The sequence below is a fragment of the Lynx canadensis genome, chromosome D2 (assembly GCF_007474595.2).
Source record: "Lynx canadensis isolate LIC74 chromosome D2, mLynCan4.pri.v2, whole genome shotgun sequence".
Taxonomy (NCBI): Eukaryota; Metazoa; Chordata; class Mammalia; order Carnivora; family Felidae; genus Lynx; species Lynx canadensis.
Window position 1 is genome coordinate 37,076,961 of NC_044313.2, and position 18,133 is coordinate 37,095,093.

The following is an 18,133-nucleotide window of genomic DNA, read 5'->3' on the forward strand; positions in this document are numbered from 1 at the left end:
CTAGATGCTTCCTTTCTTTCTGCTTCTGATCTTCTGTGTCCTAGAAAAAACAGGATTACTAACAAGAAATTACTAACAAGACATTATAATTAAAAGACTTGAGATCTTTTCTAAATTATGTGCCTACAAATTCTGGCAGTGAGGAGACCTGTACACCCTACTCCTGGATCTTAGCTATAATCCAGACATGTAAAATCAGTTGTGTTTCCTAACAAATGAAGTAAAAACAATTCATAAAACACTGTTAAATAGAAGTAAACCAAATATCTGACCTGCGATGTATGTAAAAAAACCAGAAACAACAGCATCTTTCCCAGAACCTCACTGATCCTTATGCCTGAGATAAAAGGAAAATGCACACAGTTTGAAAAACTGTTGGGGCGCCTGGGTGGCGCAGTCGGTTAAGCGTCCGACTTCAGCCAGGTCACGATCTCGCGGTCCGTGAGTTCGAGCCCCGCGTCGGGCTCTGGGCTGATGGCTCAGAGCCTGGAGCCTGTTTCCGGTTCTGTGTCTCCCTCTCTCTCTGCCCCTCCCCCGTTCATGCTGTGTCTCTCTCTGTCCCAAAAATAAATAAACGTTGAAAAAAAAAATTAAAAAAAAAAAGAAAAACTGTTATATAGCACAATGTATAAACTTGTCAAATCAGTAAGTTGTACACCTGAAACTAACGTCACATTGTGGGTCAACTATACTCAAACAAAAAAAAAAAAAAAAAAAAAAAAGAGAGAGAGAGAGAGAGAGAAAAAGAAAAAAAAGCTATTATAAAAAAGTCTTAGAGAAGTAGACAAATTAAGCTGTTGACATATTGTCTTTATTGAATTAAAATTATACTATGTATAAAATAGCAATGTGTACACAGAGGGATTTAATGCATCATCATATATACAATTCTCTTTGAAAAGTTAGCATACAAATTACAATGATTATGAACATAAAATTTATATTAAAACATCCTCCAAAAGTGATTTATTTGGCTGTTTTAGTTCGAAGCCGTCGTTTAAGAATCTGATGATCACTCTCCTTTACTTTATGGTCCATCAAAATCTGAAATTAACAATTCCACAATTTTTTATAAATAAAAGCTTATTTATAATTTAATAAGATATTCATGTGCTTAATAACTGGAATAATAGGTACATTTTAATATTTTTTTGTCCTCTTGGCCTGCAGGTATACTAACCTTCAATAAAAAAGCATCATCTAAAGTAACAGATTTTGTAAAGATTCTTTCAACATTACCTAACATAGAATTAAAATCATCTACCCTTTATATTGAATTCAGGACATATATATCTTGAAGTAATAACTGAAATATTTGGAGAGAAGTACCTTAAATAATTTTTAAGAAACTATCTTTCACAGCAACAAGTACAATAATCCCCCCTTATCTGTGGCACATATGTTCCAAGATCCCCAGTGGCTGTACCAAACCCTACGTATGCTGTTTTTTCCTATACATATACATACCTGTGACATAGTATAATTTGAAAGTTAGGCACATTATTATATTGACAATCACTAATAATGAAACAATTACAACAATATACTGTATAGTAAGTTATGTGAATGTTATCTCTTTCTAAATATGTTATCGTACTGTCCTCTCCCTTCTTCTTGAAATGACTAGAAATGATAAAATGCCTACGTGATGAGTGAGGTGAATGATGTAGACATTGTGACATAGAGGCTACTACTGACCTTCTGATAATACATCAGAAGGAGGATCATCTGCTTCCAGACTCCAGATGACCGTGGGTTACTGAAATCATGGAAGGTAAAACAAAGGATAAGAAAGGGCTACAGCATATAACTCAGAAAAGTAGAACGAGTATTATATTCCAACTAAGAAAAGAAAGAACTTCAGGGAAAGGAAGAAATCATGAACTAATCAGACAGATGGTGAAAAGTGACCAAGAAACTAGGATTTCCAACAGCATGTCCTAATTGACACCAATTCTTCACCACCTGCCTTCAAGTGTCTTGTATCTGATCACTGCTGTTGCAAAAAGTCTCTCTCTCCCCTGATTTCTCTGAGCCACTTCCTGCAGAAGCCTCCTCCTGTAATTACTTTTCTACTGTCACTTTCATCTACTGGGCAAATGCAAGCATGATGGGAAATTAGAACTCTCCCTGTAATAGCACAGGCTGTTCTGAGTGAAGAGAATGAGTCATCGAGTCGGGATGACAAACTACAGTCTTTTCTTAAAAGAACCTGGAAGGCTTAGAGAAAAGGTGGGAGGAAATGACTGAATGTCAATTCTGCATTTTTACCAGGCCCACTTAGGCCAGATTTGTACAACTCCTGTGATAAAGTTAACAAGAAAAACAGGTGTTAGGAGCAAACAAATTGCTCAACAGTGATAATTCTGTTGATGGAATTAAAATTCCTCTGATGAGTTTACAAATGTAAATACATGACACTTGTATACGTTAATGCAGCACTTGTTTTAATTATTACAAATTTAACACATCACATAGCAAAAGTGTAACACTTAAAGCATTTCAGGAGATGTGATCTAAAGAATAAAAATTCAAACCATTGTAAAATTCAAACTGTATGAATACTTCAGAATTAAAAAGAGCATGAACAGTTTTACTTTCAAGAAAACGAAAGGAGTAGCTTACCACTTGGCCAGATATATCAATAGGAGATGAAATTTCATTTGTGTATAATTTCCGCTTGGCCCGTTTTGGTCGAGACACATTTTCTTTACTCACTTCTACATTTGAGAGCTTTGAAGAGCTCATCGTTTCAATTATCTTCTTTGCTATGAAAAAAAAAAAAGTTTAAATCCTAAAATAAATAACTTTCTAACTGGGAAGGTTTGAAATCCTTAATAAAGAAAAAAACATACCAAAGTAAAGAGAAAAGCACTGCAACTTAGAAATGGTGAGAGGACATGACTCAACAATTCACAAAGAAAAAATTAAGTGCCTCATAAACACATGGCATAACGATGAACAGCAAAAACAAAAAGGCAAATAAATAAAACATCATTTGACTAATGTTCAACATGGTGAAAGGTTTGGTAAATTACAGTACAACCAATAAGTGTCTTTAATGACTCAAAGAGGCTTATGCTGTTATAGCAAAAAGCAGGATCCATATATACTGGACCATGCAGCAGTACTCACATGTAGAGACATCTACAATCAATATTAAGTCAAAGTAGTTTATAATCGTGAGCCCTTTGCTTATAGTTAACACACACACACACACACACACACACACACACACACAGTAAAAGAAATCAAATTGTTAATGGTTGATTGTTTCTGGGAAGTGGAAAAAATTTTCAATTTCTTACTGTGTACATTTGTTTTTCTTTCTTTTTTTAAAATGTTTTATTTATTTTTGAGAGAGCACAAATGGGGGCGGGGGGCAGAGAGGGAGGGACAGAGGATCTGAAGTGGGCTCTGACCTGACAGCAGTGAACCTGATACGGGGCTTGACCTCACAAACTCTGAGATCATGACCTGAGCTGAAGCCGGATGCTCAACAACTGAGCCACCTAAGTGCCCCTATTTTTCTTTTTTTTAAAGTTTATTTTATTTATTTATTTTGAGAGAGAGAGAGAGAGAGAGCAGGGGAGAGAGGCAAAGACAGAATCCCAAGCAGTCTCTACACTAAACAGCACAGAGCCCGACACACGGCTTGAACTCATGAACTGTGAGATCATGACCTGAGCCAAATCAAAAGACACTTAACCAACTGAACCACCCAGGCATCCCTACATTTGTTTGTTTTTCAACAGGTACATATTGATTTTAATAGAAAACATACTTCCAGTTAGGAAACCTGCTGGGTAGAAAATCCATATACATATGATATTAGCTATATATTTTTTTTAATAGAAAAAAGGTTGAAAAAACATGCTAAATTGAAAGTCTACTTGCCAAGGGTTAGGCTGGGCTTGAAAGAGCTGAGCTGCCAGATGTCAGAGTAGCCAGTTAAGTCAATAAGCCAAAATGAAAGCAACACTTAGGCCTTTAACCACTTACTGCAATAGAATAAGCAAGAGGCAAAACCTGCGAAAATGCGACTCGCACCCACCTTCCATCTTTCCCCAGGTGTGGTCTAGGTCAGAAGGATCGGCACACAAGCAGGGAGTCCTCTCACTGCCAAGGGAGTACTGAACAAAAAGCTCTTGCCTTTGCTATTTTATGGACCTTAGGGCTGGAGACCAGAAGGAAGGGATAAGAGTGGAAAAGTAAAGTCTGAGTGGAGAAAAGTATCTTCCAGGTTCCCTCCCCTTTCCTGTCATGAGAAGGTCCTAGGAAGAGGTGCCTGAGGAATTTCTCTGCTGAGGGCCCCTAAAAAGGAGGCTCTGAATGAAGGCACCTCGGCGAGGACTGCAGGTATGTATAAGGGGATGGCTGGCCAGGGTCCTGAGTCCTTGACTGTAACTCCCTTCAGAGACTGCACTCTGCATGGGGAGGGCAGCCTTTCCCACGAAAAAGCCATGAGGCCTAACAGGTAAAGATTATGTAACTGCCTATGGGTCAGCCTAAAAGGGGGGAAAAAAAAAATCACACATAGGATTTTGGCCTGGAGCCCCAAACTCCCCACTACGATGTGCCAGCCACTATACTAAGGGCTGAGGATGTGAACCACACAAACACGTGGCATTTGTGAAGCTTATATTGCAGTTGAAAAGATAACACAAAAATTGTAGTTTAAATAATTCAATTTGCAGTTTGAAAGATCACTCTGGTGGCCATGCACTAGCGGGACAGGAGAGAGACAAAAGGGAAAAGAAGGAAGACCAATGATACCAAGGAATGAAATAACAGTGGTTATCAAGAGCCACAGAATACTAAAAATTAATCTCTATTTTTCCCCCTAGATTTCTAAGTGATCGACAACAGACACATAATGTAGTTATAATCCAAAATTGGGGTATCTTATACTCCTAGAAGTAAGTTTCTAAAAATCCACACTAGGGGCATCTGGCTGACTCAGTCGGAATAGCATGTGACTCTTGATGTCAGGGTCATGAGTTCAAGCCCCATTCTGGGTGTAGAGATTAAATGAATGAAAAAAAAAAAAATCCACACCTGCTGTACAGGTAGGGAAGCTGTTAGGAGCTGAGTCAACCAAGCAAGAAAGTCAATTACCATATGTGTGCTCCTTTCCTTGAAAACTTACTTTCCTTTACTATGTAAGTGCTATTCAATATAATTTAAACAAAATACCTAAGAATCTAAAATAACAAATCCTACCGCTCTACATTTAAACATTTAACAGTTGCTGTTTGTCCCTCCAGATATCTCCTATGCTTATGCTAATTATAACTTTTAAAAAAGTACATGTCTTATAAAAAAATACATATATACAAATGAGGTTTGGTAAGTCTAAAATTCCCACACTGTGCATGAAGCCAGCCAGACTACAGCAAACTCACAGGAGCACCTCGAAATATTTTAAATCTTCAAAGAAAACAGTGACACTAGGGGCACCTGGGTGGCTCAGTCGATTAAGCGTCTGACTTCGGCTCAGGTCATGATCTCACCATTTGTGAGTTTGAGCCCTGTGTCGGGCTCTGTGCTGACAGCTCAAAGCCTGGATCCTGCTTCGGATTCTGTGTCTCCCTCTCTCTCTCTGCCCCTCCCTCCCATGCTCATGCTCTGTTTCTCTTTGTCTCTCCATAATAAATAAACGTTAAAAATTTTTTTCAAAAAGAAAGGATGGGGGGTGGGAGGGAGGGGAGGGTGGGTGATGGGTATTGAAGAGGGCACCTTTTGGGATGAGCACTGGGTGTTGTATGGAAACCAATTTGTCAATAAATTTCATATATAAAAAAAAAAAAAGAAAGGAAACAGTGACACTCAATAGCTCAAGGTAGTATTGTTTCAAATGGTAACATGTTACATTCCTTTTGATGATGACGTATCTTTACAAACTGGATTTTCAGAAGCTGAATTTTCAGTGGTTGTTTGGCCTTAGCATTAATGGATAAAATATTAGCTGTTTCTTTTTGGGTGTAGGGGAACAATGAAAAAAATTACCTAGGCATTAAAGGCACTGTGAACCAAGAAAGTTTGGGAACCTCTGTATTGTTTTTACAGGAAGTGTTTTTCCACAGCCTATTTGACTCGACTCAACTATCCCCTGCTTTTAATTGAACTCAGTCCCTTTCCCTCATTCTCCTCACCGGTAGTCTCAATTTATCCCACAACTACCACTGAGGTTAAGTTGACGAAAATCCACTCCCTGCCTGCCCCTTGTCCCCAGTAACCTCTCCACACTCTCCAAGCCAGATGCATATTACTACCCAGAATTGCCTACACATTCTCTACACTTTCCTGGTACTCTACCTGTGTTAAAACTGTTCCCTCTGGCAGATGTGTGTGTGCACATGTGTGAATACATATAAATGTATGTTTGTGTTTGTGTGTGTATTTAGAAAAAGTATGTATCTTAGTATATATTTATATACAAATAATATGGCTATGTTATAAAGAAGAAAGCATTAAGCAATTGAACTCAAGAGATATTTATAGAAATACATATATATTTGGTATTTTTGATGTATTTTGATATTTTTGATATATATGAATGGGTAATGTTTGTCAATGCATAGAAAAAAATACTAGTAAGAATATATACCATAACAGAGTGATTATCTCTAGAGGGTGTAATCCTGCCAGCATTTCAATCCCAAGTTAAATCCCATCTCCTCAAAAAAATAAAATTTTCCCTTAGCCTCTGAATCAAAAGAGCTCTCTTGCCTCCAATATTACAGAACTTTCTTGGATCCCTGTAACTACATTAAAGCAGCCTGTTCTGGATGAAGTACAGTTGACCCTTGAACAGCACAGACTTTGGGGTACCGACCCCCCCATAATGTTAAAAATCCACGTACAACTTTTGACTCTCCAAAAACTTAATAGCCTTACATTTGATCAGAAGCTTTACTGATTAACATGGATTTTGTATGTAGTATATACTGTATTCCAACAATAAGCTAGAGAAAACAAAATATTAAGAAAATTATACACTTACAGTAACATAGTTAGCAAAAAACACCCATACATAAGTGGACCCATGCAGTTCAAGGGTCAACTGTACGTACATACGGTTCTTTCTCCACCTCTACAGCCAGCACCTAAGCACACATCATCCTTTCACGCACCCTCCCATCGTACTTCACACAGGACAATGTCTATTCGAAATAAGATGATCACTGTTGTTGAGTTTATACGCCAACCAGATATTAGAAAACACCTTATACCTAACATAAAAGGTCTTGTAATTAGTTTTCTGCAAACCTTTCGATTGAAGAATTGTTGGAGAATGTTGTAAGAAGTCTCCAAATTTCTGTAGTGTTCCTTCTTTTTTCTTAGTGGCCACGTTTGTACTAACTGTGGATGCCTGACTCCGTAAAGAATATGTTTTTTTAGATGATGGGCGTGTGGAAACCTAAGGAAACAAACATTTTTTGTTACTGTTGATGAAAATGTTAGAAGGAAACAGTTGTGACCACAGTGGAATTAAAGAGGCCAGACCCAGGTCACATTTGCAGGCAGGAAGCTCAGGATTCAATGAGGAGACAAGAAAGAGCCCAAGAATGGCAAATGGGTGTAACAGGTAGAACGCGGACTCAGAAGTATCGAGAAGGGCCCACTACTGGCCAAATGCTAAAGTTTATATTCTAAGCTAATTAGATGAATAGGAAATGGAAGATAAATGAGTTATAACTGGAGAAAACTGAATTTCTGGGTAATTACTAATTAAATCTGACATTTTTATTTTTATATTTACTTTATAAGTTAAGAAAATGGTCAATTTTGGATGAATGAAAAGACAAACCTTTTGATCCTTTTTGCCAGAGGAATTTTATGCTCAGAAACAGGAGAGTTGAAATTAGTTCTGGGTGTAGCATTCTTCTTATTTTCATATTTCACCAAGTCCTAAAAATGAAATTCAGCACTGGTTAATTCCTTCACAATATTTTCTTTCTCTAGACTCAAAAGAAGAAAGATGATAGTTCTTAACCACGGGTGATTTTGACCCCAGAGGACACTGATAATGTCTGGAGTTATTTGTGGTTGTTGTTGCTGGGGGGAGGGGGTTTTACTGGCAACTACTGGTAGAGGCCAAGAATGCTACTAAACATTTCTACAATGCACAGGAGAGGCTTCCAAACGGAGGTATATAAGCCTGAATGTCAATCACGCTGAAGCTGAGAATCCCTGACTGAAGGTATGACATTCCCCCCCAACTTTATTGAGGTATTACTGACTATAGTATAACATATGTTAAGTTTAAGATGTACAACATGAGGATTTAACACACACATATATGGCAACGTGACTGAACACATGAATTTTCACACACACACATCACAAATAACGAAATTATATAAGCTAAATAAAAAATAGTAGAAAAGATAACATCTTTTATTTGAACCCCATTTCCAAAATACAGCAATACACCTACACTTTCCTCAATTCGCAAATCATTCAGAGCATCTATGTTTGGCAGCATCAAAAACAAAACAGAACAAGATCAAGTGAAAATCTTCAGTATAAGCAGAGGCAAAATGCTAAAATCAAGAAATATAGTTTATCTTCCTATTAAATAGACTTGACATATTACTTTTCTTTTCCCCACATCACCTCTCTTAGGAAAACGTCTCTTGTGGTATATTAACCGAATCAAACTGGTAAAAATCCTGGTTGTACCAAAGATCGTACGCGTAAAACGAAAAACAAAAAAAGGCAAGAAGAGAAGCAAAGATCATGACTGAACCTCAGAATTCAAGTTACAAAGTAGACCTCATAAGGGTGATAAGAAGCAGACCTCCTGAAAGGGGAAAGGACAGATGGTAATCAATGTAAAACAAATGAAGAGTAAGAAGTCCCTCTTACTTGTAGTGTGCAATAAAGAGCTCTCTGGAGTCTTCACTGGATTAGAATATAGCACTGTATAAACGATTTTCATGAGGACCTTATTATAACACTCAGTTTCTTAAAGCATTGAAGAGCTAGTAAACATCAGGAACAAAATTTAAGTTTCTACATAATTCTACATCTACAATAATCTGCATATCTATTCTAAAAACACAGGGGGAGTATATTCCGATAGTAAAATGAAAAAAATAATTGTGTTTTCACCCTGAGTACACAACCAATTTTTCCTTTTCCTTCGAAAAACAATGAATCAAGGAAAAGTCAACTTAACACAGATCATAATGAAACTACTTACTGTTTTAAAGTTATCTAAAATTTACTAAATATAAATTAAATATTGAATACAAAGTTAAGACTCTACAAAACAGTCACTAAAGGTGTTCTAGGTGTAGCAGGAAATATGCTAAATAATATTCACTTGGCAAATTTATTACCTGACAGAGAGCCTCAGGAGTATGGTTAATACTATTTCTGCCCTTCCACCAGCTTGAAAATATACTACTCTTAGAGGGGTAAAAAGTTGAAGAACAAGTTATTGTGCTAGAGAGTTTATAATTAGTTTTAAATTTAAAACAAGTTACTGTTAAAATAAATACGACCATTTATTATGTATCCACCACATGTGGAACAAAAGCTAATAAGCATTTTAAACATATTGTCTCTAATCCCATATTTCCAAAAGAAGAAAACTGCGGCGCAGAAGTTTATGTGACTGGCCAAACCTGCTTGGCTAGGAGATGGCAGGAGGTTTGGTAACCCTACAATCAGAAATCTTTAGTAAGAAGAAGTAAAAAGTTTTTATCCTACCACCAAGTAGAGGCCCAAATTTTAATATACTGGCTAACAGAAAAACTCTCCCTTCCAAAACCTACTATGACCATAGAGACCTAAAGATTTTAGTTAAATAACAAAGATTATACTCATGCAGTTTAGCCATTCAGTTTCTCTAATTTCTTTGTCAACTCTCTTCTACTTGAGGGAGAGTCACTAAGTTGAAAAGGACTGGTATACTGAAGTAGCTCTCCAGTGAAATCCACCATCACTTGACCTATCAAAGCTTCAATGAAACAAGAGGTAAGCCATATATTTTAATAACCGCAAGCTTTTTGTTTGAGGACTATCAAACTACAATAATATTCTTAAAGAATATAAAATGTGCCATAAATTATCATTTGGTCTCTAACAGCAGTGCTTATGAACAGGAGGACAGTATAATAGTTTAACTATATAATAACTGAGCTTAAGGTTTGCTTGTTAAATTCACTCATTAGTTAAGTACTTACCTCCTCCATTTCATTACTCTTCCTCTTCCGGGCCTTGGAAATCTTAACCGTCACTGGTAAGGCGCAACCGAGGTGTTTCACTGCCATTTGTTTGGCCGTAAGGTGTAAACTGAATCTCTAACTCAGGTTTTGGAAATCGAGTCGTTTGATTATTTTCTGTTGACACTTCACAAGAGTCAAGGACTACAGAGCCATCCTACAACAGAATTAAAAAGAACACAAATCTTATTTGCAGAATATGAATTTATGAATCGCAAAGAGTTAACTCTTTCAAATGCCCATCAAAGACAATGAATTGGAAACATTAAAAGTGCGCTGGGTCAAATTTACCCCAGCAAGTACAAAAGATGGAGTTACCATCTGCCCTCTCCAGATTATACATGGTATATTAAAATCTAGGGAAACAGAGTAACAAATTGTTTGGAACATTTCTTTATAAATTTATACTGCTGCCCTCAAAACCTCCTGATTCCAATTCCTATTTGTTGGATTCCAACAAATTGAGTTGGAGTCTCAATCCTTCCTTGAATCTGGGCTGTCCTTATTAATGACTTCCACAACCAATAGGATGTGGTGGAAATAACATCATCATTCTGAGGCTTGACCATAAGAGGAAGATTGTACCTTCCACCCTGTCCTCTTGGAAAAGGAACTTTCAGGACACTCCACTATCTCAGAACCCAGCCACTGTGCTGTGAGAAGCCCAAGCACAGGGGGAGGCCGCATGTAGGTCCAGCTAAGCTCCCAGAATCAACTATCCCCAGAATCACCATCAAACTACCTGAATGAATCATTTTATCAGACTTTAAGACAAGAGAGCATATTGGGGCGCCTGGGTGACTCAGCCAGTGTAAGCATCCGACTTCAGCTCGGGTCATGATCTCATGGTTTGTGGGTTCAAGCCCTGCATTGGGCTCTGTGCTGACAGTTCCGATCCTGGAGTCTATTCAGATTCTGTGTCTCCCCCTCTCTCTCTGCCCCTCCCCTGCTTGCACTTTGTCTCTCTCTCTTAAAAGTAAACATTTTTTTAAAAAAACCTATATTTAAGACAATAGAGCATATTGATTTCATGAAGGCAAAAAAAAAAATATATACAAAATAGCATTAACAATACCATTCCCCCCAAACCGTGGAATATACAATAACTGCTGAAATTCTTAATAGGAATTGGAATCAGGAGGTTTTAGGGCAGCAATATAATTTATAAAGAAATGTTCCATCAAATGATTGCCTTTGCAGGAGTGACTAAGTGGCTCAGTCAGTTAAGAGTCGGACTTCAGCTCAGGTCATGATCTCACGGTTTGGGAGTCTGAGACCCACGTCAGGCTCTGTGCTGACAGCTCAGAGCCTGAAACCCGCTTCAGATTCTGTGTCTCCCTCTCTCTCTCTGCCCCTTCGCACTAGTACTCTGTCTCCATCTCTCTCAAAAATAAACATTTAAAAATTTTTTTAAAAAATAACTGCCTTTGCAATCAAGATTAATCTTATTTATGAATCAACTCCAAACTTTTCTTCAAATGATATGATCTTAGTCTCTAAGGTCAATGCTAATTATTTGAAACTACCAAAAACTATCAAAGAAAGGCCAAGAGAAAAAAAGCGTCATGCCATTTCTCCATTTTAAAATGCCCTTCTCTTCCTATTCTCCAGCTGGTAAAATTCTATTCACCTTCAAGACTCAGTATGATGTTACATTCTCTAATCCACATCCACAGCCACTCAGGCAAAATTCATCATACCCTCCACAGGCAGGGTTCCTTCTTAGCAGTCTCTTCATGAGTCTTAGCCCATAAGATAAAGTCAAACAAATAGTCATTTATGTATCCGTTTTACTAGATTTTTTTTACTCCTTGAGGACAGCAATGTCTTGTGTTTGTAACCTCAGTGTTTAGCAAGTTTCCCAATACTGAATGCTCCCAGTAATTGTGTTTAAAAAATAAACGTAAAAAAAAAGAAATTTCATCTTCAAAACTTTAAGTGTCATAAAATTTTTATCTATTGCATATATAATCTGAGAATCTCTATATTATCCAAAGTGATTCACAGAACCCTAAACCCACTGCAAATTAAGGAAACACACCATGAGTTACTGAGATTTGGTAACAAAGTTATTAAATGGGTACAAAAAAACCCACCCAAACCACTATTTGAATAGAATGCTTATTATTATAAGGACCTCTTGGGACACCTGGGTGGCTCACTGGATGGGTGTCCAACTCTGATTTCGGCTCAGGTCATAATCTCACAGTTTGTAAGGCTGAGCCCCACATCAGGCTCCACGTTGACAGCACAGAGCCTGCTGTCAGGGATTCTGACAGGGATTCTCTCTCAAAATAAATAAACTTTAAAAAAAAAAAAAAAGAAAAAGAAAAAAAGGACCTCTTATGAGGACAAATAATCATATTTTATCTTTTGTAGGATTTCCTATTTCTGACCACCAAGTCTGTTTATATTAACAGATCTGTTGTTTGCAGTAAGTTTCATTTTGAGAGATTAATATCATTTGGGGATCTAATCTCCCAAAAGAATTTCACTTCTCAAAAGCCTTTAGGTTTTCCTTCCCACAGCCAAGAGCACATATAGCTAACTTCATAGCAAGGCACCTACTAACAATTGATTAAATTACACTTGCAAGTGTTATTTATTAATTAATGCTCACTGGTAAAGAGGGTAAAAAAGTAGACTGTGTTACCAAATGCCTACCTCTACATCATTCCTAGAAATTTCAAAACTTGCTGACTGAGGTTCAGTTTCAACTCTGCCAGGATCCACTGAACTTGTATGTTTAAGCTTGATATCCACATCTTGTTCTTCCTAAGTAAGGAAATATAAAACAACAAGCCACTGTAACCAAAAATACATTAAAACACTTCACCTAAAGAATAGAAAATCAAGATTTGGGTGGATTATAACATGGAAGTAATTAAAGACTTCTTCAATGACCACCTAACTCTCCTTCCTCCTCTCTTTCATCATCAGAGACTCAGGAAAGGTTGGGCAACTTGCCAGCCTCTGAGTCTGGTTGGAAGAGAAATCTGAAAAATCACTTTTAATTTCCAGGTGTTTTACGTTTATTCTCTCATTTTACTTTCATTGGAACTCTCTCAGCTAGATTTGTCAAGAATCATTTATTCCTACTTCTAAATGAGGAAACAGGGACCTAGAGTATGTTAAATGACATGGCCAAGGTCTACACTAAGCTTGAAGTGTTGGAACGCCAACTGCTTTGATAACGCCATTGTGAAACACTAGAGGAGTCTTGAGAAAAGAACTGTGGTATCAGGGGGAGGAAAAGACCATATTGATAGCTAAACCTTCTCTTGCTGCACACTTCATCCCATTTCTCAGTTACAGGGTATGTTCTACTCCTAAACCCTACTTAAGGGATCTATAAAGAAGAATCAGATTACATTTTTAAACTCGATAAAATTCTAACAGTGGTGGCCTTCTCACCACTGCCATCAAAAGCAGAAGTCAAATATAAATGTATCTCTTATGCCATCTACCCATTATTGCCAAATAAAAAGAATCCACTGAATCCGTAATGCAGAAAGCAACCAGCATGTATTGACTTCCACTGTGTTAAAAACTGCGCTAATTGTTTTACAAATACTTTCAATTTTCACAACTCTATTAGGAAGACAATACTATCTCTGTTTTAGATAAGTCGGATATGATAAGTGATTTTCCCAAAGATCCCAAAACCACATGACAGCAACAGATACCCAATTTTTCTAAGTTTTCTAGTCTATGCTATTTATACCACATATACTACCTCTTTTTTTAGCAGTCTTCCTCTTAGAATCATGAAGTCTTTGTTGTGACAGACAGGCACACACATTCATTTTCCTATAGTCTGGAGGCTTTAGAGCAGCAGATTTTTGAGGTAGATCATTTATTCTGGAAGACTAGTTTCAGATGTTTGATTTCACCAGGAAGTAACAATCCTCTGTGAAATGCAATCCTCTCTCCATGCAGGTTCCCAACCCCAACGTAAACATTACGAAAGTAATTCCTGAATGACTCACCCTTGTGCTATGTTTCAAAACAATTCATACCATTTATAGCAAACTTAGAGGGGGCCCACGTACTTAAATATTTCCAAGACTAATACTGAATCACATTTTAAAGGTAGATTAGGGACTAAGTCACAAATTGTTTATTTTTAATACTCTACCTGGAAAATATGACCAAAATATTCAGACAGTACTATTCTCAGTGGGTCACTGGCAAGTCAGTCATAATGATAACTCTGAAAACCTGAAAATACATGAAAACTATCCAAATAATTTTTTCAAACTCTGATTCCCCTGTGATCTATTGAAACTACTTTTTTGTCTTCTAAGAGTTAATCAATTATCTTGAAAAATTCCTATGTTCAATAAAAAGAGGACAGAAAGAATACGATTCTATTCACCGTTTCAGAAGGCTCAATGTGATCTTTTTTACTTGTCAATTTCATTGTCTTTCTGTTTGTTACTGGAGAGCAGTCCCTTCAGCTGTATTTCTAAAGCTGCGACCAGTTGATCGCGTTCTTCTTGCCACTTCTGAAGGTTATCATCTTTCTCTGCCAGTTGTACTGTAAGTATTTCCTAACCAGAAAATGGAGCAAATGTTATAAAACTAAAAATTTTTTGAAATTTTTATTAGAAATAACACAACCATGAATAAGACATGTACCAAATTACATGGTTTTGGCTAGATACTTGTAAAACAAATACATAATGCCTTTAAATATATTTAATGTCCACATGCTGTATTTATCACTATCCCACCTCATTTCAAAAATCAGCTTACTGGTCACTTCTTTCAATTCTTTCAACAATTATGGCTTTTAAACTAATACTAGCATTTCCCCCAATATTTTGGAAGTGAGAGGTAAAATTACAGTAAAACAAATGACAAAACTAATAGCAACAAATAACAGAGAAATGAAAATTTAAATATCATTTTCAATGTCTTCAAAAACCATGAAATAGTGGTGAAGTAACAAAACTACATGCAAGACCTAAACATGAGAAGCTGCAAACACTGCTGAGAGAAATTAAAAATGCTTCAATAAATGGAGAGATAATCTGTGCTCAGTGATCAAAAGACTCAATAATGGTTAAGATGTCAGTCCTCCCAAACAGAATCTATAGATCAGAGCAATTCTGATTGGAATCCAGGCAGGTACACATGTGTGTATGCATGTGTGCATGCGTGTGAGTGTGTGTGGAAACGGAAAGCTCACTATCAAAGTTAGTGGAAATGCAAATGATCCAGGATAGTCAAAATTATTTTGAAAATGAAGAACAAAGTAGGAGCAAACACATTGTCATTTCAAGCCTACTATGATAATCAAGACAGTGTGATAGTGGAATACACTGAGATCAGTGGAACAGAAAAGAGGGTCCATAAGTGCATGGTCAACGGACATTCTACAATAATGCCAAAGAAAGAACAGTCTTTTCAACAAAGATTGCTTACAATAGCCAAATGGAAAAAAAAAAAAAAAAAAAAAAAAAAACCCAAAAACCAAAAACAAAAAACCCAAACCTAATCTCATACCATATACAAAAATTAACACTTAGCCAACTGATTTATGACAAAAGTGGCAGAGCAGTGAGAAAGAAACAGTTTTTTCCAATGAATACCACCAGGAAAATTGGTAATCCACATTAAAAAAAAAATCTGGATGCCTCACTCACTCCAACACAACACTCAATACTAGAATCAAAATATGAAAGGTAACACCTTAACAGGAAATGGTATGAGAACATCTTCATGTCTTTGAGGTTAATAAAGGAAAAGATTGGGAAAATGAACTGAAGAATATTTAAGAACTTATATTCATAAAAAGGCATTAAGAGAGTAAAAAGTAAACCAGAGACTGAAGAAAGGCACTTGAAACACATGACAAAGGGCTTCTATCCAGAAAGTATAAGGAGCTCCTATGTATCAAGTAGAAAAAGCCAAACAGTCAGATAGGAAAAAGGCAAGGGGACCTGTATGTAACCTTCAACTTCATTAGTACTCAGGGAAAAGCACCTTAAAATCATAAGAAATAACCAACACCACCATATGTTGGTAGGAATATACAGCAACTCCAGTACTAGAATATAAATGGGTACAGCTACTTTGAAAACCTGACATTCTACCAGAGTCCCACACATGTATACCCTATCATCCAACACTTCTGTTCTTGGGTAAATATGCAATAGAAATGCATGCACATGTGCACTGAAAGAAATGTGTAAAAAAATGTTTATAAGAGAATTTACTCATAATAGCTCAAAACAGAAAATAATACACATATCTTCAACATTAAAATGATTAGGCTGTGGTATATGCATACACTGCAATATTCAGCAAAGACAATGAACTAATTCCAGCTCCGTGTGGCATGAATAATTCTCACAAACATAATAGTGACAGAAGCCAAGTACAAATGCATCCCATACATTGCCATTTACATAAAATTCAAAAATGGTCAAAACTAAAGTACAACATTAAAAGATCCAATAGTTGGGGCACCTGTGTGGCTCAGTCAGTTAAGCATCCCATTCCTGATTTCCGCTCAGGTCATGACCCCACAGTTCATGAGTTCAAGCCCGCATCTGGCTCTGTGCTAACAATACAGAGCCTGCTTAGGATTCTGTCTCCCTCACTCTCTGCCCCTCCCCTACTTGCGTGCGCTCCTTCTCTCTCTCTCTCTCTCTCTCTCTCACAATAAATAAAAATTAAAAAAAAAAAAAAGAAATAGAAGAGGACCCTTCTGAGGTACCTCTGGAGTAATCTATTTCTTGAACTGGATGGTACTTAAGTAGGTACTGATTTTACAAATATTTCCCGAACTATTGTTTGTTTACTTACTGTATTATATGTGACAATTTTAAAAATTAACAATTTATATACCTTAAAATGGCAGAAACATACATCCTAGATATGATGGTAAAAGAAATGTATGGGAGAAAGAAGGAATCTAGCTTTCTCAAGGATTGCAAAGTAGGTTTCCTTGCTAGCATTGCTGCCAATGACTGGGACCACTGACTGAGAAAGAAAATAGCCCTGATTCCTGTTTTTAAATTGGAGTGACTCAAAGCCAGTAGTTTTGATTTCACTTCTTGCCTCTTACTATTGCCCAGGAAGGAATGATGGGCTGTGGGACAGGAGCAGAGAACTAGAAGCAACCTTTCCTTTTAAGACAAATGTAGCAGCAGAATCCTGCTCAACCCACCACTTCCTGAGGATACCTTCAATCACATGGAATTGGCACATGAAATATATTACCATCTCAGAGCCGCAGTAACGACAAGTGTTAGTCTCACACGATTTAGCATATGACCAAAAGAGTCAAGACTCTAAGGAAATGACAACTAATGTCATATTGTATTCCAGATGAGATTCTGGACCCAGAAAAAGACATTAGTGGGAAAACTGATGAAATTCTAATAAGGTCCACAATTTAGCTAACAGCACTGCAATAATGTTAATTTGTTGGTTCTGATCCTTGTACTGTTGTTATGTAAGGTGCTAACGTCAGAAGTTAGTGGTTAAGTATACAGGAACACTCTGTATAAGTTTTGCAACTTTCCTATAAATAAAATGATTTCAAAATAAAAAGGTAAAATTATTTTAAAAATTTAGTGGGAAAATCACCCTTACCTTATGGAAAATTAACATCCTATTTTTATAGGAAAGCTTAGCTATTATCTATAAAATTCTGTCATAAACAAAAAAATACCAGCAATGACAATGTGATACTGCCCAGTTACTATGATAGTAAAGAGAAAACGAGGTTTTCATTTAAAGATAGTGTCAATGTGTTGCTCAAGAGTTTTCCTAGGACCAATGATGCCTTTTAACTTCTTTTTTTTTCTGTTGGCAACATAAGGTGCCAAACATACTAAGCAGTCAATTAAAACAGGAGGGGAAGAATAAGCTAAGATAGA

The 18,133-nt window shown here is 36.8% G+C and overlaps 1 protein-coding gene across 1 annotated transcript in view; it reads right to left on the bottom strand.

The window, feature by feature from the left end:
- Positions 1–792: 792 nt before the first annotated feature.
- Positions 793–18,133, bottom strand: part of KIF20B (kinesin family member 20B) — a 73,890-nt gene continuing 56,549 nt past the window's right edge. The window contains 10 exon segments of the mRNA XM_030334500.2: positions 793–1,044; positions 2,626–2,768; positions 7,273–7,423; positions 7,814–7,842; positions 7,845–7,914; positions 10,200–10,299; positions 10,301–10,395; positions 12,903–13,013; positions 14,527–14,546; positions 14,635–14,791. Of these exon segments, the coding sequence (XP_030190360.1) occupies positions 967–1,044; positions 2,626–2,768; positions 7,273–7,423; positions 7,814–7,842; positions 7,845–7,914; positions 10,200–10,299; positions 10,301–10,395; positions 12,903–13,013; positions 14,527–14,546; positions 14,635–14,791 (954 nt within the window). The 3' untranslated portion in view covers positions 793–966.